This window comes from Branchiostoma belcheri, unplaced genomic scaffold, assembly GCF_001625305.1.
Source record: "Branchiostoma belcheri isolate BF01 breed outbred unplaced genomic scaffold, Haploidv18h27 scaffold52, whole genome shotgun sequence".
Lineage (NCBI taxonomy): Eukaryota > Metazoa > Chordata > Leptocardii > Amphioxiformes > Branchiostomatidae > Branchiostoma > Branchiostoma belcheri.
The window spans coordinates 1595007-1617593 of record NW_017804154.1 but is presented as its reverse complement, the minus strand read 5'-3'; the positions used below and the strand labels follow the sequence as shown (position 1 = coordinate 1617593).

At 43.3% G+C, this 22587-nt stretch overlaps 1 protein-coding gene across 1 annotated transcript in view; it reads left to right on the top strand.

Moving 5' to 3' along the window:
• LOC109480673 (microtubule-actin cross-linking factor 1-like) overlaps nucleotides 1–22587 on the top strand; it is a 105879-nt gene that overhangs the window by 31494 nt on the left and 51798 nt on the right. The window contains 28 exon segments of the mRNA XM_019782901.1: nucleotides 1615–5268; nucleotides 6862–7008; nucleotides 9695–9928; nucleotides 10351–10497; nucleotides 10882–11115; nucleotides 11420–11566; nucleotides 11729–12067; nucleotides 12358–12441; nucleotides 12704–12885; nucleotides 13195–13324; nucleotides 13712–13832; nucleotides 13977–14185; nucleotides 14512–14829; nucleotides 15175–15341; nucleotides 15730–15889; nucleotides 16010–16175; nucleotides 16944–17039; nucleotides 17668–17903; nucleotides 18184–18313; nucleotides 18535–18734; nucleotides 18933–19428; nucleotides 19778–19944; nucleotides 20207–20389; nucleotides 20500–20643; nucleotides 20966–21116; nucleotides 21239–21408; nucleotides 21691–21906; nucleotides 22115–22228. Of these exon segments, the coding sequence (XP_019638460.1) occupies nucleotides 1615–5268; nucleotides 6862–7008; nucleotides 9695–9928; nucleotides 10351–10497; nucleotides 10882–11115; nucleotides 11420–11566; nucleotides 11729–12067; nucleotides 12358–12441; nucleotides 12704–12885; nucleotides 13195–13324; nucleotides 13712–13832; nucleotides 13977–14185; nucleotides 14512–14829; nucleotides 15175–15341; nucleotides 15730–15889; nucleotides 16010–16175; nucleotides 16944–17039; nucleotides 17668–17903; nucleotides 18184–18313; nucleotides 18535–18734; nucleotides 18933–19428; nucleotides 19778–19944; nucleotides 20207–20389; nucleotides 20500–20643; nucleotides 20966–21116; nucleotides 21239–21408; nucleotides 21691–21906; nucleotides 22115–22228 (8742 nt within the window).

Below are 22587 nucleotides of genomic sequence, written 5' to 3'. Positions count from 1 at the left end.
GCTATGAAGGGGTCTGCGACAAGTCTGCTGCTCGGATGGATGAACTGCAGTCTGCACTGCAACAACAGCAGGACAAAAAGGTGGGGTCACTGGAGTGCTTGTCTTAGGAAAACTGTTGTGATGTTGGTCTCCAAATAGGATATGTTGGTGGAGCTGGATTTATAAAAGATAGCTGCATGATCTGCTGCTTCCCAGGAATAGTAAATCACAAGTAATATTTTGAGCAAAAATGTCTAAAGAATCACAGTCATATCTGTGTTATCTTTATAAGTTGGCATCTGACAAAAGTTATCCTTCAAGTATATCACATACAAAAGAAGTTGGCTCTCAGACACTCAATTTGAGAGATAATAAAGCAGCTGTCTTCTGTAACCCCCCGCCATATTGTCTTCTTTTGGTGAGACCTCAGCACAGAAGTCAATGAACAGAAGTCAATGTTGCAATTGATTCTCAAGATTGTCTAATCTGTTGTAGCTGTACAACACCTGTTTTTTCCTTTAAAATGCTTGTGCATGTTATATGTTACAAGTTTTAAAGTGAGCATACGTCCCAAAGATTAAGTGTTATTTACAGTATGCTCTTCTTTGTGTTTTTAGTTGTCCGAAGGAATTATGTAAAGTACAGTTACTCTGCATTTATTGGATGAACTTCTGAATTCCTGAACTTTCAGTTTGATTTTGTTTATATTTGCTGCCTTTGTTCTCTTCTGCTTTGTGTGTGTTTGCCAATTTCAGGCCAAGCCAACCGGTTTAGCTGCCGAAAGTAGACAGACAAGAATAGAAGAGCCCCAAGCTGTAGCTATGTATAGCCCTGCAACTCGAGCTAGAGCTAGCCCAGCAACGCAAGCGTCAGGACCCAGCAAAGCTAGTCTGAGCACTGCAGTGCAGCCAGTAGCTAACTTGGCAGGCAGGAATAGAGATAACCATGCTGCAATACTAACAGAAAAAGCTGTAACACCGCTTGTAGTTGACAAAGCTGAAGGTAGTGAAGAAGTTACACCTCAAATTTACACAGTAGTGGAGATTTCCCCAGTCCATACTGTCAAGGAGGACATAACCCCCACAGAGAGTGACTCATCCCCATCTGAATCAGCTGTAAGATATAGTGACACTCCCTCAGATTCTTTGGAGGCAGGGGAACCACTGTCAGAACAAGACAGCTTGTTTGAGGAAGATAGTCTCTCTGTAAAAGATAGTCTGTCTGAACAAGATGAAGATTTAGAGGACGGTTCAGAAGGAGAATCCACCCTTGTGTGGCAGGAGAGCCCTATTGCTAGTCTTCAACCTTCTGATTCTGAAGCCAGGAAGGCGGAGGAGGAAAGTGTAGCACAGGTGACAGATAAGCCCCCAGCACTCCCTCCTAAAATGTCTAAAATACGAGGTCTTTCAAAACCTCCAGCCCAGCCAGTTGTTGACATAGAGAAGACACCTGTGAGAGAGCAGAGCCAAAGTTATAAACCTGATCTCCCTAAAAAGGTAGCAAAAAGAGTTACCTCCCTCCAATGTCAAGCAAGCCCATTCCACAGTAGACAAAGATGTAAGCAGAGTAGATAGCCCAGTTTCAGGCATTGGGGAAGGCAGCTTAGATGTGAAGATGAGAGAAAGAGAGCCACAGAAAAAGCAATCACCCAAACCTGTATCAGCAGTTGGCCCCATGCCTGAGTCCAGTAAACAGGTCATGAGAGAAAGCCTCGTACAGACCCTAGCAGCAGGTGAACATTCCCAGGCCAAACGGCAGCAGCATGAAGCGACCAGCCAGGTAACACCCCATGGTAGGCCCAACACAGAATCATCCCAAGGTTCAGTCCCTCCAAGCCAGGTAACGCCTAGTCATAGACCCGACACAGAATCACCAAAACATGCAGTTCCTCCCGCACAGGTAACACTTGATCCCAGTTCCCCCAGCACAAAATCACGTGAAAGTTCTCTCCCTTCCACACAGGCACCAGAAACCCAGTCACATCTAGACATTCCAGAACCTTCACTTGCCCCGGACACACAGCCCGACACAGGCAACATAGAGCTACAGTCACCATATGACATAGAGATCGATCCTGAAATGATCTTTGAGGCTTTGGAAAGAGGTCTCATAAACGAACCGACAGCCATCAAAATACTGGAAACCCAAGTTCGGTCAGGCGGAATTGTGGACCCAAACACAGCTGAGAAACTGTCCCTGGAAGAAGCCCAGAAAAGAGAGCTTGTTACCTCACAGATGGCAGAACAGTTGATGGAAGCAGAGAAAACTAGATTGGCAACAGAAGAGTCAGACAGAGTTGAGACGCAGAGAAGTATAGAGACTGTAGTATCTACCTCAGAGAATGTAGAAGGAATGCAGGTAATCACTACAACTGTTGTTGAGACACATACGGTCTCTTTAGGTGTGGATGAGCTTGAGGCTGTACAGGGAATGTATGTGAAAAAGGGAGAGGACCAAAGTAATGTAGCAAAAGTAGAAAGGGAGAAAAGTGCAGTAGATAATGAAGGGAAGGGAACTAGTAAAATAGGTAAGCCGAAAGAAAAGGGAGCAGTGAAAGAGGTGCTTCGTAAGCCCACAGAACGGCAGATGGGAAGGAGAGCAGAGAGGAAACTGAGGGAACAGAAACTGGGCAAAGACCAAGACATTCCAGGACCAAGTCCAGCTACAGCAGCAGAATCGGCAGCCAGTGACTCTTCATCAGCATCTTCATCAAGATCATCCTCCACTTCATCATCATCATCCTCTCCAGATGAAGAGGAGATGGATCTCACAAGAGTGGGGCGTGATGATGCCAACATCTTTGAGGAAATCTTTGAAGAGGCCTTTGAGGATGGAGATGCCTACCATGAAGACTCAGATGAGGCAGAGATTTCACCAAGACCAGAGCTGGAAATCCTTGAAGATGATGACCCCAAAAGGAGATCTAAGAGGACAAGATCCACAGCAAGAGACAAACCAACGGGACCACACACTGCTGCTGAGCCTGTAAAAACTGCCTCAAAAACACAGGAAAAGGCTCCACTTGGAACAGGAAAACATTTTGAAAAAGCTCCCCAAAAGGGCCCAGAAGATACTGCCATGACAATAGAAAAAGCTGCTAGACAGTCACAGGCAGAAGGTCTAGCTGGAATGAAAAAGGTTTCCAATGCTGCTGCTACTGCTACTACAACTGTAAAGATGGGGGAAAATGGCCAACGTACCACTACAACAACAATAAAGACTAAGTCTTCACAAGGCCTTGCTTCATTTGAGGAAAGCTCTGTTGAACAACATTTTACAAGTACAGAAGTGACTCGTTCAATTTCAACTACAGTTGTCACTTCACAAGTGATGGAAGGGCCCATTTCAGTTGACCGTAGTGGTGATGATGATGAACAGACGACTGCAACAGAGCTCATAGACTCCATCATGACAGACCTGGAAGATGCCACAAGTCCAACAGGTAGTCTTGACAGAAGTAGCATTCAGGGCTCCAAAAAACATCAGGAAATGGTTCAGGCCACAGATTTAGAAACTGCTGTTAAAGACCTGGAGGATCAAGTCACACATGGAGGTATTGTAGACCCACAAACTGGGCACAGAATCTCCTTGGTCGAAGCTGCAGATAAGGGCTTAGTAGATCCAGAAGCCTCTATGAAGCTGCTTGAAAATCAGGCTGCCACTGGTGGCATCGTTGATATGAGAACTGGAGAACGTTTCTCCATTGCAGCAGCTCGTATCTCTGGTATTCTAGACGAGGACACTGCCCTTAGTTTACTGGAAGCACAGGCTATGACAGGAGGATTGATTGACCCCAAAACAGGGAACAGACTGACATTCCTGGAAGCTCTTCAAGAAGGAGTTCTCGACAAGGAAACTGCTTTCCTACTGCTGAAGAGACAGGCAGAGACAGGTGGAGTCATTGATCCCAAAACTGGCAACAGGGTCTCTGTCAAAGAGGCAGTTGAAAGTGGAATCATTGATGAGGACACTGCTTTGATTCTCCTTGATGCACAAGTGGCGACAGGTGGAATCATAGATCCTATAACAGGGGAGAAGCTGTCTGTTCCACAGGCTGTAGAAAGGGACATTATTGACTCTGACCTTGCAGACGACCTTCTCAACATTCAGGCTAAGAGTGGAGGCATCCTCGACCCAGCCACACGCGAGAGGCTGTCAGTTACAGAAGCCGAGGATCGCAGTCTGATTGACCGTGATTCCTCCATGAGGCTTCTGGAAGCTCAGTTAGAAAATGGAGGAATTATTGACCCCAAGTCTGGTCAGTTGATGTCCATTGCAGATGCTCAGGAAGCAGGGGTCATCAGCACAGACATGGCTCTCTGTCTCCTTAACAGGCAAGAACAAGATGTTGCAGATGACAAGATACAAGCAGATGAGGAGGAGATGGATATTGACCAGGCACCAGCGGTCATGGCTAGTGTCCAGGTTAGCATGGTTGGCACCGAGAGCCCCTTGCCCATTCTAGAACAGCAACTTCTGGGAGGGGGTATCGTGGACACAGAAACTGGAGACAGACTCCCCACATTAGCTGCTCTGGACAGAGAAATCATTGATGAGGAACTTGCTGTTGAGCTTCTGGCGAGGGAGTCCTGTAATGGAGGCATCCGAGATCCACAGACTGGTGAACGCATGTCTGTGATGGAGGCAGAAAAGCGCGGACTCATCAATACTGTGATGGCTCAGAAGGTCCTAGAAGCTCAAGCCAGACTTGGAGGTATCATAGATCCACAAACTGGTGATAGACTCACTGTATTACAGGCTTTGGAACGTGGAATCATTGACCAGGAGACCACGCAGGGCATCTTTGAAGAACAGATTGCAAATGGAGGGATCGTTGATCCGAGAACTGGCAAACGTGTGTCTGACATACAGGCTATTTCTCAGGGTCTTGTTGACAAGCAAACAGCTCTGGCCCTGCTAGATGCCCAGGTTGGAACTGGAGGTATCCTGGACCCTAAAACAGGAGAGAGAATCTCTGTCATACAAGCTAAAGAAAGAGGGCTGGTGAATTATGACACGGCCACAAGCCTGCTGGAGGCTCAGTCAGAGCAGGGAGGTATCATCGATGCTCGTACAGGGAGGAGATTAAACGTCTTCCAGGCATCTCAGCAAGGTCACCTTGACAATGACACAACTGCTGTACTATTGGCCAAGCAGCTGTCATCAGGGGGACTTATCCACCCAGACACGGGGGATGAGATTTCTCTCGAGGAGGCAGTTGCCATTGGCCTGATCCCAGAGGAAGTTGCTGAAAGGCTGGCGCTGAAAGCCCAGGATGTTCATGTGAAGGTGAGACAGGTTGGAGTGTGCCCGCTTGCTTCCACACAGTGCCAAATCTCTGGTTGTCAAACTTCTCAGCCTGCATACATATCTAAACCTGCTTCTCTGCATTATAACAGTGTTCTTAAACATGTTTGCATGTTCTTTTGTAGTTTACAGTGCATGACTGTTCATGTCATGAAGATCTATCTAGTGTTGTTTGATTTCCTAATAATTTTGCCTGATTTTGTTGTTGATTTGTTTGAAATGCATTGACAATCATGTTCAAAATAGCATAGCATGTTTGATTTCACCTACTTCTTTGTGTTGTTCGTCCGTACTTTCTTCTCATGTATATGTTCACATCTTCCTAGTCTGATGATTAACTTTTATTTTATAATTCTTTTTTGTAAAGGACACCAAAGCAATGCTTTAAAAACTTTTTAATCCAGTCCAAACACACATATCTCAATTTTTCAACACTCCCTGTACCATCACCAACCAATCAGTAACAATCCGTGGATAAAGGACCATCATAGTCACACACACTGGACTGATCAGTGATTTGCTGCCCCAATAATTGCTGCATCAGATGTACCCAATCATGCAGCCCGACCTCTCTGCGCGCACTCTAAATCATTGTCTTCCAGTCGTTCCATAGCTTAATCTCCAAGCATAGTCTCTAGAACACTTCTAGATCTGATGGCAGTGATTGCAAGCCCTTCCCTATGATGTGGCCCTTGCTTCTGTTCATGTAGCTGTCAGTGTGGTAGTCTCATAAGACAGCCACCCCTGTCCCTTACCTGGCAAGTCTGTAGCCGCTCTGTGTCTAGATGCAGTAATTGCTACATGTAACTTACATGTATGTTTATGATAATTGTTTCCTTTGACTAGCATCTGTGATGTTGACTAGTGTATGTACAACTAAGTCTTGATGTTTGTACTTGTTAACTGTTACATGTATGTCCTGTTCTAGCAATTCATGTCTGCAGTAGTTTGTTGTTGTTGGCTTTTTGATGTTGAATGCATCCTTTTTTTAATGTTTCACTGAAAGGTGTGATAATGTACTGATAACAGCAACACTTTGCAGTACTAATGTGAATGGTTGCACATGGTTGTTTTTCAGTGTTGAAAATCCAGCATCAAATTTTAACAGAATCCTCAAGGAATTATTGTTAATTCTTTCTTTCTATGAAGAGAGTTCATAATTATTGAATGCTCTATTCTTCTGGAAGAAAGTAGGCCTTTGAGTGTGCTTGCTTGCTAATGTTGGGGAAAATCGGAATCTTTTTATCCTAAGCCATGTTAGAGATTGAGATTCACTATGTGCGCCCAAGCTATGTGTACTGCAAGGATTCTTTGTAAACCTTCTCAACACATAACAAGATGATGCCACAAAAGTTCAACTGGATGTTTTTATGACTGGCATGTTGTAGTTTTGACACAAATTCATTGGGATGGAAATCTAATCTTTTTGCAGCCTCTTTGGAAGTTTTCCATCATCAAAACTATTTTATAGTCATTTTTTCCTCAAAAGCTGGTGAGAAACTGCTGTAATGATTTCTCACATGTTATAGTACACCAAAGGATTTGATTTCAAACAAAACTGCTGCGCTATTTCAGGCACAGATGGACACCCAGCATGCTCAGCATGCTGGGAAGGTGTCAGATCTGTTGGAGTGGATTGCGAGGACGGAGAACACCCTGAGCGAGAAGCGGTTGGTCCGAGGCGACCTGTCAGAACTGCAGAAACAACTGGCAGAACAGAAGGTAGAGGGTGTGGTGATGCTGGTGACAGCCTTGGTGCAGTGGTGTAACTCTGGGGATGTACCACTAATAATAGGGGTGTAAAGGCCAAAAGAGTCATGCATTCTGTCATTGGTATAAGAATTGAGGGCCTGGAGAGAAGTAACTTTCTCTCTATTGCACACCTGTTATTGTGGTGGTTCCCCGTACTTATTCTTCTTTCAACCACTGAGTTTGTTCTGTTTTAACTTTTCATCATCTGTTGCTGTAACCTTGATGGTGTTCCAAACAGTAATGAAAAGTTGCTGTGTTTTTCTACTTCATGACCTTCATTCAAATAATCATAACTTTTATTCTAATGTCATCCAGAAAAAGTCTGTAACCTATTTGTTGTATAATTTCCTTTGTTGTGCATGCTAACTCTGATGTGATGTTTATTTGGTGTGTTAAACTGTGAACTGTGCATGTTCAAAAGGGATCAAAACTTCATCACGTTGAAGTCATAGTTAGGTAATTTCCAATGGACACTGCTTCATGTACCTGTATGTATTACTGAAACACAATAAAGTTCATCCCTGCATGCTTAGGGTTCATGTGCTTTCGGCTATTCCGAGATCAGGGTGCGCCAAAGGGTTGCACTTGGGCCAATTTTTCAAGTTTTATATTTTTCTACTTTCAGTGCAGAAAAGTGCACTAGAGGTGTTGCCATACATTGCACTTTTTAAATTTTTGGATAGAGACGTTCAGTTCAAAAGTTGTGCTCTATCCAAACTTAGCCCACTCATTTCAAATGTGGCCGGCAACGGACACTACAGCTAAGCTGTAGTGTCCGTTGCCGGCCACATCTGGCAGCTCAAGTACATGACAAGAACACCAAATCTTGCAAGACCTGTCATTTAGGGGTTGACAAAATGCTACAGAAATAACATAAAATGACAAATTACTTCAAGATTGCAACAAAATGTAATTAATGTACCTATATATATGTGGTATACTTGGCAACGGACACTACATGGCAACGGACACTACACCCTTGAGGTTTTTGACATTATTTCATACAATTACAGCAATAGACTGAAATAGCTACTGTGTTTTAAGTCAGCATCTTCAGCTGTTTCAAAACCTGAAATCATATGCACCCACAGCTTTTCTATTTTAAGTTATTACCGAGCAACGGACACTACACATTTTCTCGGACAAAAAAGACAGGTAACTGTAAGCCATCAGCCATATTAACCCCAAAGGACAAGCAACATAAAAACACATGTTTTGTGTCATATATGGATGTACCTTGCATAACATGCAAAATGCCCAGTTCTATCACCATCCTTTTTAGTACAGGGAGATAAGTTAATTGCAATGTCTTAATTTATGAATTTTACATAACGTGTACAACATATTGATAAATGCGCTCCAGAAAAGAAAAATTTCCAATCATCATCAGGTTTTTTGCAAAACATATCAGACTGAGCATGTCTGAACATATTGCAAATCTTTTCATTCCATTTTTTTGTTCCCAAATTACTTAAAAGCATATTTCAAAAACTGGCATTTTTCAAGTGCAACAGCATAACGTAGATTTTATGCCAATTTCTGGTCTGAAATTGGCCATAGCATAAGTTTTAAACATCTTAACACCAAATCTCTTCCTGATTGTCTGGAAAATAACTGTACTAGTATAACAAGTTTGATAAATGTCAACAGAATGCGATAAATACAGAGTAAGATTGACATAACAATGCACGATGCCATTGGCGCACCCTGATCTCGGAATAGCCGTTTGCTTCCATGTCATTTCACTTTTCATCAACATTCATTGTCAGTGTCATTGTTCATCCCATTTCATGACATCATTCATCAGTTCATTTCACTGTTCCATGCTTACAAAAATGTATACTTTACTGTAACCATCAGTGCCAAGGTACTGCAGCAGTCATATTGAAGTTCCTACCAGATTCTCCAAATTTGGCAAATTCATCAGTTACAAGCAAATAATTTATTCTTACATAATTTATATTGGCTGGTTGAGTAGTTTGTGAAATTGGTTGTTTTTCTGAAGGGTTGTTATGTGAACATAAAGACATTGCTGTTTTTTTTCTATACTGCCAATTTGCATTGTAACTACATGTATGCCTGCTTCATTTGCCAGTTCTGTAGTCTATTTACCGAATCTAGAAGTCTGGGAGAGACTGTTCAAGAGAATTACACAGAGGATAGCAAATTATATAAACCCATATTAACCCATTAACACAACAACATGACTGCTCTAGTACATACCACTTGGTGACAGTTTTCTTCATTGGGTCATTCCAGTCTACAGCTCATCCACAGCTATCTGCTATACATCATCAGCTTCATGCTTTTTAAAGTACATTTACTAGTTTTAAGCCTGAAAAAACATGTTCATGCTGTATGCAAAGCAGTAAGCATTATGTTGTAATTTGCTGTACTGCATACAATGCACAATATTTCCTTGTAGAATGATGCAAATACTATATTGGATGCCTCTATGGAATAGGTTTTTAGTATCCATTTGTATGAATATATTCTATATGACACAAGAAATACACGATTGCTAGACTTAAAAGTATTTATGGCTAAGTGAAGATATACAAGAGTTACAGTTGCATAAATTTGGTCTGGTTTAGTTGTTTTTTGGGGGAGAGTTGCTCTATTATGTTTGCATCCTAAGACTTGTTGTTGTTGGCAGGCCATAGCTGATGACATCACAGGGCACCAGGCTGATGTGGACGCTGCCCTGAAGGCAGGTCGGGAGTTCCTGGCAGCACAGAAGGACCAGCTGAGCGTGGAGCAGGCCAAGGACCTGCAGTACGACCTCAACAACCTGGAGAAGGGCTTCAACAACATCAAGGAGAAGAACGAGGGAAGGATAGAGGTGCTGGAAGACATGCTGGGGGCAAAGGAGAAGGAGAGCGAAAGAAAAGTGAGTGGAGGATCTGAACATATTTCATTGTCATTATTCATTATCAAATCCAATGATAAGAAAGTGATTGTATTAAAAACAACTGTGCAAAACTGAATGGGGGAAATAGTCCCCAACATTACAAATTCATGAGCTTCTCTAAAAAAGGAGAATTTAACTAGCTGGAGGAGTAAAGATTTATGGAAAATCCTGTGTCATGACCATCCCCTCTTCTTGAGTCTTCTATATTTGCTCTTATTGAAGATGTGCAAAGTAGTCCTCGTGAAAAGAGGAAATTTGCTGACTCTCATTTACTGCTATGTCCTTGGTGCTGAAAGTCTGGTAGTGCTAGTGCTGATTGGCCATCCATTAGTAGTACTATCGTCTGATTAGGTTACCAGTATTGTGGGCTTGTGGCAATGAATCTTCTTTTTGACTCCCAGGACCGAGTTGCCCAGCAGAAGGCAGAACAGCTGGAAAAGCTGCAGGCTTTGAAGAACTGGATAGCTGGTGCAGCTGAACAGCTGGACCAGCAGGAGCCCATCAGCAGTGACCTTCCAGTTCTAGAGGAACAGCACGGACAGCATCAGGTAGGTATAAGTAGAACAGGTGGCAGGTTGTACACATACTTGTATGAGTATTCTAATATTAGTTTCATGGAGCACATGTAAAAGGGAAGGTAAAAGATGGGATAAAAGTCTTACTTCATACAGCCTAGAAGCCATCAGAACGAACTTGGGATAAATTTATTTGTCCTGTAAAGTGGTGTCCGAATTTCCAGCCATGGTGATTGAGGTGAACCCTTGGTTATGGCTAGCAAACCGATAAAACTGCCTGCAAGAAACCAGCCAGGCATGGTAAAATATGCAGGGTAATAAAAGAGAAAATCCATAGCATATAATTGGTTATCGTGATTGAGCTACCAAGTCTGCAGACTGCATGATTTTACTACAAAGTGTCTGGCTTCTCTGCAGGAACTACACAATGATATCGAGGCCCATGCCCAGGCTGTTGCAGACGTTGTCCAGAAGACGCACCGTTTCCTGGACCGTCAGGAGAGCTATCTGGACCAGGAAGAGTACAACGAACTGGATGAGCTGGCAGAGGACCTGAGGGCAGAGTTCAGTGACCTGAAGGCCAGATCAGAAGCCAGGATGAACCAACTGGACAAAACTCTGGAGGACCAGAGAAATGAGGAGAGTCAGAAGGTAGGAAAGTCACGGCTTTGCCGATCTCATGGTCTAATGGTTTATTAGATATTTTGCAGAAGACAGAGAGATACAAATCCGTAGCTAAGCTGGCCTGGTCATGCTGGTGTCTATTGTCAATTGCTGCTCATACTATTTATAGACATATAGGTATGGATGAGCTTAAAATCCTGGTAATATCAATGCACACAGGCTCACAGCAGTGTACATTAACATTGGTTTAAAAAATTTAGAATATTCAGATAGACTACTGGAACAAAGTTGAACAAAGCTACCCTACTTAGGAGTATTTTTCCCATCCTAGCTTGCTGTGGAAGAGCAGAGCCAAGCTGCCCAGGAAAGGTTACAAGATCTGTTGGAGACTGTGGAACAGTACAGGAGCGACCTCTGTGAGCAGGAGCCTGCACTGCAGGACCTGCAGGGACTCACAGAACAGACTCAGGAACATGAGGTAGCACAGCAGTTGTTTGCAAACATTTTTCCATCTAAGTCATTGTAGGAAGACTGCTCACAAAGTAAGATGATGTTGTACAAACAGGATGGATTTGTGTTGTAGTCTGTATGAAGATCAGTGGTATGCTGGAGTTCATATTCCCTTCTGTTGCTGTTGCAGAGCCTTCACCAGGAAATCAGCAGCCAGCAGCCTGAGGTCATGCTCGCCCTTCAGGAGGCACAGCAGCTCATCGCTGCACACGGAGACCAGCTGTCCCCCAGGGCCAGGCAGAACGTCATCAAGGGCCAATCAAAGCTCAGGAACATGTACGACGACCTCAACGATCAATCAGAGACCAGGCTAAAACAGATGCAGTCCATGACGGACGAGCTGCAGAAGTTTGAGGCAGAATGTAAGACCTTTCAGGATTGGTTGGAAGAAGCAGAAGGAGAGATGGAGGGAGTGAAAGAAGGGGCCTCCGAACTTGAAGGACTGAAGGAACAGTTAGACAAGCAAAAGGTACAACATGATTGAATGAAACATAAAATCTATTTTATGTCCTAGGTCAATTTTGATTGAATTTACATATGCAGTTTTACTGAAATCTTTCTAACAGGACATGTTACTGCATATAACTGTTACACCATTTCTGCAAGAGCAACCTGACATTTGAAATCTTACGCCCATAGAATTTGCAATATTGAAAGGAAACCTTTAAAACTTATTGTAATGCAAGGCAAAATACAGACAAAACATGCCATTGTTTTAACAAGTTTGTGACCAGTGTCTCTGTAATGTGTAATTTTCAGACCTTGTCAGAAGACGTCCTTGCACACAAGGGTGACCTGAGGTTTGTGACAATGGCTGGACAGAGGTTCCTGGACCGAGCTAAGGTACATCGGCCCTTTTTATTGATTACAACATATACAACGTAGACCAAGTGTCTGGAAATTTTATGGTAAAGGAAATGCAGTTACTTCTCATGTCAATGTCTTCTTAACTGTGATTTTGTTACCTAGATATATTGTGGACACTATCCTTCACCACCCAACTTAAGTTATCTACAGAGACACAATTATCTGAGTGTATTGTACACGTATATATTGTTTCTTGGGAAAATGAAGAAGAATAAACTTAGCACTTCCTTCCCAACAGGCACATGAGGAGAAGTTGAGTAAGTTCCATGCCAAGGTTAAACCAGAGGAACCCTTCAGTCCTGAGGAGGTGAGCCCCACAGTGCAGGACAAACTGGACAACCTGGCCCAGCGCTACCAGAACCTCCACACACAGTGTGGGCGGGAAGGCAAGCAGCTCGGGGACGCTGTGCACAAACACAAGTAAGTCTGAAACTCAGTACAAATCCATTCTGTAGCTGTAGTTGTACTGAAGACTGTAGGTTGTCCAGTGTAACCTTGAATACTATCATTCTGCTAAAGGATGAGAAACTTCAAAATGCTGATTTCAGCCTGCAATGGCCAGCCTCTAAACTGGTTTTCTGAAGGAAAATCTGTTTGTCCAAAGGGGCTAAACAACTTTTATTTTCAAACACAGAAACTCTGTTTTATTCTAAGAAAAGACAACATTGTTACAGTTTTTGAAACTGACTGATTTTTACTCGTTACATCTGTCAACCTCTTTGTTGCTAGGCAATACAAAGAGGCTGTGGACAGCCTGTTACCATGGTTACAGAGTGCCAAGGAGACAGCTGATCAGAAGGCATCCGAGCCAATAGGGGGAGACCCTGCATCAATACAGAAGCAGATTGATGATTTGAAGGTATGTATGCTGCATGTCATGGATTATGGCTGAATTGTATTATGCATATACACGAAGTACTAGGTTAGCCATCACAAGCATATCACGAAGAGGTCCCTTCTCTACACATCAAGATTTTCAAAAGACTTTGTTGTGAGACTTTTTAAGACTTTGTTTGATCTGAAACAAACACACTATAAACTTTAACAACAAATACTGCTAAGAATGGATAAATGAGGGCATTGTATGTTAGGAAAGCATAGTAATGCACCGCACTTCCTAACAAGACTAGTAGTATTTCCTAGTGTGTGATTTTCAAAACCTTTGTAGTTCCTACATGTAACTCAGGCCAATATAACTGTATGTCAGATGATTGAATACTATATGAAAATTTGCCTTGTTTTCCAGGCCTTCCAGTCAGAAGTATTGGCACACTCTGGTCAGGTGGACCACACCCGGCAGGCTGGCCACGCCCTACTGGACACTCAGGGTGCCTTAGCTGATTCCCAAGATGTCAACAATACCTTAAGTGAGTACTGAGCTATGTCTGAAAGATTCATGCTAAATCAAGTTAGTCAAAGATCATACAATTTAGGACCTGAGTTGGCACAAGAATGTTATTTTTGAAGGTGCAATGCTCCAAAGATTTATGTGATGGATTATTTTTCCACAGGTGCAATAGATGACCAGGTTGCTTCTGTAAACGAGGCCATCTCGCAGCGAGGAGACCAGCTGCAGGCAGCCCTGATGCAGTCGCAGAGCCTGCAGGGCAGCCTGGACGGAGTTGTTCGCTGGCTGGACAACACGGAGAAGAAGCTGGCCACACAGGGTGCAGTCACAGTCAACAAGGAGGCCTTGGCACAGCAGACCGCTGATCATAAGGTGAGAAGCTGCAGTATCACTGCTGAGGCAACTGTAAGATGCCAAGTGTTTTGTCAATGTTGCTTACAAGTTTAAGATGCTGAGAAAGTCAAAATGTTGTACCTTTCTACTGTAGACTTGTATGGTGCTGTTTATGGAAGGACAGGTTTCAAAACTTCTTAGTGTTGAATTTTTCATATCTTTATTGAAACAACTAAGAGCAGTTACAATCCCACTTGAAAAAAAAACAGTCAAGACATAAGTGGTTTTAAGGAAAGGGTGCAGCTAACATCATGTATATCTGAGTTAAAGCAGTACTATTGAATTTCCTATCTTTGTTATCCTAGGTGCTAGCTGATGATGTGAGCCGTCAGCAGGCCACCGTCGCCTCCCTACAGGAGACCTGTGGGAAAGTCCTTGCCTCAGGTTCCCCCACCATGGGACCTAACCTGCAGGAGTACCTGGACGACATCACTGCTCGATATGCCAAGGTCAAACATCAAACCGAAGAGAGGACAGAGGACCTGAACAGGATAGAAGGGAAATTTGCTGAGTTTGAGGATGAAAGGACGAAGCTGCAGGATTGGTTAGCTGTTGCCATGGAGACCATGGAGTCCAAGCCTGTTGTACATGGTGACCTGAAGGACCTGGAAGACAAGGTCAAGGTGAGACACCATGTTACATAGACTTTGTTCTAATGAGAAACAGCACTTCAATCGGCTAAAAAGGGTTTCCAAAAGGTCTTATTGAGCTACAATTATTTGTGTGTATTGTCCATCCTTATAGTATTAGACAGATGTCATAAAATACCTAAAATTTTCTATACTATATAAGAGCATTGAAAATATTGCTATAGTCCCTTAGCATGAATATCAGCACAATGGTTTGTTGTGTAGTCTGCTAGGGAAATGTGGGAAATACCATACAGTCCTAGTCCACAGCAGCAGCACCCACCAATATTCATCATTTTTCTTCTCAACATATTCAGTAACAACATGTTTTTATTTCAGGAGGTCACTGGTGCAGTAGAAACCCACAAGGACAGCTTAGAGAACATGGTGCAGGCTGGGAACGAGCTGGTGGGAGACATGAAGACTGGTGACACGGGTTACGTCACACAAAACATCGCCAAGACAACACAGGCCTGGGACAACCTCAACAAACTACTCAAGGACAGGTGGGGACTATCAAGCAAAAAATCATAACGGATTCCTATGTACTACGGCTGCCTTGGTGCTGAAATGATAGTTGCTGCTAGCTAGGGTAGTGCTGATTGGCCATCCACTGAAAATAGTGCTGTCTGATTGGTTTACAGCTCATATGACACTGCTGTTGGTTGGCATCTTTGTATTTGTGGCCTTCTCACTGATTGGTTACTTTCCTTAGTGTTGTTAATGATAATTGACTGTCAGCTGTCATGCTTTTGGTTCTGATTGGCTACTTGTTGTTGCATTGACTTAAAGGTCCTTCTACTTACAATGCTCATTGTATGTTATGCCAAAAAGCAGTTTCTCAATTGTATGTTGACATAGATTACTTAACTGTGTCTCGTTCCCTGACCACAGAGCTAGTCAGCTGGCCGTGCAGCAGCAGCTGAGTGCAGAGTACAACACTGGTCTGGAGGAGGTGAAGGACTGGCTACACAACATGGAGGACCGCGTCGCCAGTCTACAGCCCGTCCCTGTAGACACCAGCAAGCTCAAGCAGCTCATGGAGGAGATCATGGTGAGTTTTCTTAAATTTAAATTACTTAGAGACTTTGTTAGAATTCGTCATGCAGCATTTGGGGTCATAATAGCGTTTGTCATTACTGACTAGCTTAATGATGTTTCCCTTTGTGTTCAGCCCCTCATCAAGGAACACAAAAACTTCCGAGCCAAGCTGGACAAGGTGAATGACCTTGGTGCCAAGTTGGGTGTTCCTGCATTCGATGAGGCAACCACACCACATAGTCCCAGCAAACACCTCACTCCCTCCAGCTCACCCAAACACAAGGGCATCACTTCTCCAGGTAAGGCTGAAGGGGGAAATGGGTAGATTTAGATTTTTTTAGTTCAGGTTGCCCTGAGAATGTTTCAAACTGAATGGTAATTTCAGAGAAAAGGGAGGGGGATCTGGTGAAAAATGTTGTTAAAAAGTTTTTTAGGGGGCTAAAATTTTTGGGACGATCCTCTTACTCAATCTAGCTACAACTAAGATAGTCACTTCATTTTTAGTTTTCTTTTACATGCTGGACTCACTGACTTAAGTTGTCATTGCCATTTTAAGCTGTACTCCTGATCTTTGTTGCCCATTCAAACATAAAGAAAATCTATACTAGATGTGCTGTTGTGTACAGCCTTTTATCCTCCTGTTGCCTTTTATCCTCCTGTTGCCATAGCCAAATTATCCAATGGTTTAGAGCAAGAAATCCTCTAAGTTAGGCTGAAGGAAAATCTTGCTTTTAAGCATTTTAGACTTTGACTGGAATAATTTGTTGAAATTTCATGTTTGTATTGTTTTACTGGCTTGTTTAAGACAATGACTGGTGGGTACTGGATGTCACTCAAATATGATTTCTTTCTGTTACCTTAATCTATAATTGTTGTAACTCATTTGAGACTGACACTTGACTCGAGTAATGACTGCCACTGTTTGATTCTATGCCAGTACTTTGTGTTTAATGCTGGACAGCCAGTTCCCTCCTACTGAGGCCCTAACCCATGTGCATGTACCCCTGGTGTTTGTGTTGTCCTGGCGAGTCGTTGACACACTGACCCCGGCCTGCCCCCTCCCCCAGGTGTGACCAGCCCTGATCGTATGTCTCGCAGTTCCAGCGGCTTTATCAGCCACAACGGCACTGACCATGCCGAGACTAACGGTCTCCCATCTGAAGGTAAGGTGGCAACGAGAAAAGCCAAAACCCCTCTGTTAGCACAGTGACTGTTTGTTCTATGGACTGAAAATGGAACCCTCCTTCTTCCACATTCCCTGACTTGCCCACCTACCTGTATACTTATCTCCTGGTAACCAATGAAGAAGGGTGTACTACTGACAGTTGTTGAGATAAAAGCTCCCACTTATTTCCTCATACTTGTCTTAATGTCCAAGAAAGGATAAAATTTTCATGAGTAGAGATGTAATAAAAGTCCATGAAAACTTTTTTTCCTCCTTCCATCTCTTTCCCACATGTCCATTTCCCTTCTTTCCCAGCCTTCATGTTTTCTTGTTCTCATGTCTGAATTCTCCCAATTCTGAAGTCTCCATTTTTCCATCTGGGCATGGTCGCTCCTGTTGTGTGCTTGTAAGAATCAAGGAAATGATGATGCCAACATTTCAAATACATGAAATTGTACAAACATGTATGTTGTTCGTTAATATTTACTGAATAATGAGTGTTAACAATTTTGTGTATTAACAAGTAAAGATGTGAATTGTTATGTGAATTATCTTGAAAAGACTTGAAATATGATAACGTGGAGTGAACTTGGAGGTTGGTAACCAAGGTAACTTGTGTTCTACAGAAGTGGTGGCCATGCAGCAGCAGCTGGCTGATGCCAACTCCAGGTACAGCTCCCTCGGGGATGAGCTAGAGAACAGGAAAGCTGACCTACAGGACACCTGTGGTCTGGCTGAGAAGTTCCAGAGGGAGGGGGAGGAGTTAGCAGAATGGCTGGCAGATGCCAAGGCCAAGGCCGAGTCATGGGTTCCCACGGCAACTGACCCGAAGACAGTCCAGCAACAGATACAGCAGCAAAAGGTGAGCAATATGTACATTTCACAGTCATGTACTTTGCCACTATTCTAAATAGGTAACAGTCCTTTGTTACACCTAGCCAGGATGGTCTGAAGTGCTCAACTGTACATCTCTCACCCTAGTTGGAAAACAGCAATGCAATGTCATGCAATCTTAGCTTTTTGGGGAATGAATACAATGTACTTTTTGTAGTCCTGCAGTTATAGCAATGAGATCTGAGTAATTTGCCTTGTGTAGGACCTCTGTAAAGACATGAGTGACTTATTTTGTCCTGTCTCCCCAGGCCCTTCAGGAGGGTCTGTCTCACCACACTACCCTGAGACAGAGTCTGAAGGACACGGCACAGGCACTGCTGGAGGAGAAACCTGACGCAGAGGGCACCGACAAGGTCATGGACAAACTCAGCGCCATAGGTAGGGTCTCTAAGTCTTCAACATCTTGTGTACAGCTTTGTTGGATGTTTATATTGCAGACTACTATGGGATAGTGTTAAATGCCATGCAGTTATGGTACAGCAGCTTGTATTGGTGGTATTTAGAATGCCAATTTGAAAGGATTTACTTGGTGCATTTAATCTACCTCAACAGCTCTGTCATATTAGACCATTCAACTGTGCTTGTTTTAATTCCTGCAGATGACCAGTGGAAACAGCTGGAGCAGGACATGGCCAGCAAACAGCAGCAGCTGGAAGCAGCCAGTGGAAACCTGCAGGATTTCACAGCAGCACAGCAGCAGCTGTCCTCCTGGCTGGCTGACAAGGAGAAGATGGTGGCTGTGCTGGGCCCGCTGGCCATCGATGCAGCCATGCTGAAGAACCAACAGCAGCAAGTGGAGGTGAGGAAATGGAGTGCCTTGGGGCTATGTTATAGCTGTTAATGTTATACAATTTAGACTTGCTGTTAGAAGTACCTAATGAAGGGAGGTCTCTGTAGGTAATGGTGATTGTTGTAGAATGTAGAGGGGGTTTTAACATAAAATAATCATGTTACAGTATGACTTTTGGTGTATTTGACATTTACGTCTTTTGTTTAGGTCATCCTAAGTGAGTTTGAGAGCCACAAGCCTCAACTAGACCAGCTCAACCAATCAGGACAAGCAATCCTTGATTCCATGGATGCAGATGCTGCCAAAGCTTCCCCTATTGGTCAACAGATGGCAGCTGTCAATCAGAAGTGGGAGGAACTAACTGGGCAACTGAAGGGCAGAGAGGACAAGATTGCTGGTTCCATGGAAGAGGGTCAGAAGTTTAGTGATGCCACTAAGGAGCTCTCTGATTGGCTGCCTGAAGTGACTGACAAGCTGAATGGCCAATTACCTGTCAGCTCACAGCCTGATGTGGTAAAGGAACAAATGGAGGAAGCCAAGATGTTGCAAGAGGAACTGTCCAACATGCAGCCCAAACTTGAGGAGGCACAGAAGTCCTGTGAGAAGCTTCAGGCTCTGAACGATGATCCTATGATGCAGGCTGAACTGGGAAGGAGACTGGATGCTGTCAAGGGTCCTTTCAACAGAGTGGCTGGCAAAATTGGTAAGCTGTTAATCTGCTGTGAAAATATTTTTTTGAAAACTGTTTGTAGGGTTTCTTTAGTACTGTAATTTAGGTGACCTGAGCCCTGACAACATTGCTGCGCTGGCTGCTGACCGGCGGTCGTGGAATGGACTTGTGATCGCCTGCGTTGCAGCCGACCGATGATGATGATGATGATGAGTACTGTAATATAGGAATGAGGTGAAATTTGCATATATATGTATATTGAAACTAATTAGATGCAAGAAAAACAGATTGAGTTGCATCCTGTTCGAGAGCAAGAAACTCTCGAAGATTATGTTGTACAATACAAAACAACCCGAACAAGCCTTTTATTTGTTTTCTTTAGCTGACAGACAGCAGAAGCTGGAGGCAGCATTGCTGTCCTCTCAAGAGTTCCAGCAGTCCTTTGACGACCTTTTGAACTGGGTCAAGGACAAGGAACAGCAGCTGGACAGCCAGGAATCTGTGTCTGCTGACATGGACAAACTGGAACAGCAGTGGACAGACATACAGGTAATTATCATCAAGAAGTGATTATTTGAAAATGGTTGTCAAAAAGTACCATTCTCTAGTATTGCTTTATTTACTGTTAATGAGGAATAAAGGGGCAGAACTAGAAATGGAGATGGTTCACAGTCTTATTAAAATGTTAGGAAGTTTAAACCAGATTATTTTTAAAACCAGGATATGCAACTGATTCTATCATGTTTTAGAGCGGAAAGTTTCTTAAGTGTTTGGAAGCTTTTGTTTAATGAATCGTGACCCATTTCCACAGGATCTGACCAAAGAACTGAACACCAAAGACCCGTCAGTGAAGGCAGTGTTATCTGAAGGCCAGAAACTGCTAAGTGAGACCCGTGGTGCAGACAGGGCAGCACTGGAAGATCAGCTGGAGGAGCTGAAGAGGAAATGGGAGGATCTCGGCAACCGGGCGGAGGCCAGGAAGGAGAAAGTACAGGTATAATATATATGGGCTTTTCAGAACAGCTTTCCACTGTGTAATGAAGGCCAGAATTGTACTTCTTCTTTACCTTGTTGATGACAACTTTTCCCTTCATCTCCCACCAGACCTGTAAGGAAGCTGCGGAGGAATATGCACAGCTCCTGGAAGACCTGTTGCCATGGCTACACGAGGCAGAAGAACAGCTGGAGGCGATGAGTCCCGTCAGCGTTCAGCTGGATGAACTACTAGACCAGATCACAGAAGTGGAGGTGATATAATGTTGCCATAGCCTTTGTCATTGTTGACATACATGTAGACAATGTATACATGTAGATGCATGCTGGACATTGTGAAAAAAGATTTGATAAGATCATTGTACACTGTATGAAGAAGGAACTTTTGAAGGTCTTGTTGTGTATAGTACAAAGCCTTTTGTGTGATAATGACTGTTGTTCTGAACAAATGCTTAGAAGTACATGTACTAGTCATGTACTTTGCACAAAAGTACATTGCTTTATAAATCTGTGCTGTTTTTTTAATGACATTATTCCACAACAAGGCAAGGATCTTAACCTACCCTCTCCTGTGCAGCTCCTTGAGAAGGAGGGTCAGGAGCATGAGCCAGGTGTGAAGTCACTCAACTCTGTGTCTGATGCACTCGTCAACAGCTGTGAAGCCGACGACCAGAGTGTCATGGACACCACCGCTGACTTCAACGCTAGATACCAGCAGCTGGGACAAGGTACAAAGTCTCTGCAGCTTTGTAGTCAGGTTGGGCAAGATACATGTAACCTTAAGAGTGCTGATGCTTTCTTTAAAACACGCAGGATGAAAGGTTGATGATTCCTTTCCTATCATGTTCAGGCCTGGGAGAGAGGCGGCAATCCCTGGAGGACATGCTAGGACGTCTGAAGGAGTTCAACGAAGCAGTTCAAGACGTCCAGGACAAGCTCATCAAGCAGGAGGACAAGCTGGCAGAGCAGGAGAACCTTGGGCCAGAGGCCAGAGACAGCAAACAGTTCCAGAACCTCAAGGTACGTTCAGCTGGGAATGTTGACTACAAGTCTTCAGTCATGCACTTATCGGGATGCCTCTTCCAGCAAACTTAATGTAGATGGTCAAAATCCAGTTTGTTCTCTGAAGGAAAGAAATCATGTAGAAATCTACATGTATGACTCAGTCTCTAAATGTAATATTCTTAACAATTTACTGAGTATTAGTAGCATCTATGCATTCTGTTGCAGACATAAACTTATTCTTTCTTTCTCATAAAGACAAAGTTACAGAATTGTAACCACTACTTTCCTTTGTTTTAGAATCTCCAGTCTGAAGTGGCTGATCTGCAGTCTAAGATAGACTATGCCAAGGACTTTGGGGAGGGCGTCCTTGCAGACGCACCCGAGGGAACGGACTCAAGCCTGATCCGTGGTCCACTGGAGGCTGCGAAGGATCGCTGTGAGAAACTGAGCAGTCGAATTGATGAGCTGTGTGGAGAACTAGAGTCAGGCCTACATGAGCTGAACCAGTTTCAGGTAGGATGAAGTAACATACAGATGAACTAGTAGTATGGTGCTTGATTAGGTTTTATTTTGGAGAAGAGTACATGAAGCCAAACAAATGTTACCATTCAGGTATTACATAAACTGTAAGATTAGGGTGAATCTAGTGTCATCTGGTTTCAGGGAGGATGAATCAGTATGTACATTGCTATATTAACATAATTGCAATCTTTTTCTGCAGAACAACCTACGTGACCTTCAAACCTCCCTTGGTGACCTTGAGGATGACCTTGACAATATGGATCCTGTTGCCAGAGACATAGATGCCATCAATGCTCAGATTGAGGAAATCAATGTAAGTGTAACACTTATTATGAAGGTGTTTTAGCAATGGTGAAGGCAGCGGTATTTTCAATCAGTGATGCAAGTTTCAAAATGGTGAAAATTGTTGCTGGTATCTTGAGTCATAGTATAGAAGTACTGTATGTCAAAGTTTTTACATGATGTGCGTGTAGTTGTATTTAATTTATGGCTTAAATCCCATGTACATGTACTTACACATACATACTTGTACAGTGCTTATAAATGTTTGAATTTTTGGTTGTTTACATGTATATCTGCAGATGTTTGATGACAAACTTGGTGAGAAGAAGGCAGAGGCTGATGCGGCAATAAAACGATGTCAGGAACTGGTTGATTCTGGCACAGTCTCAG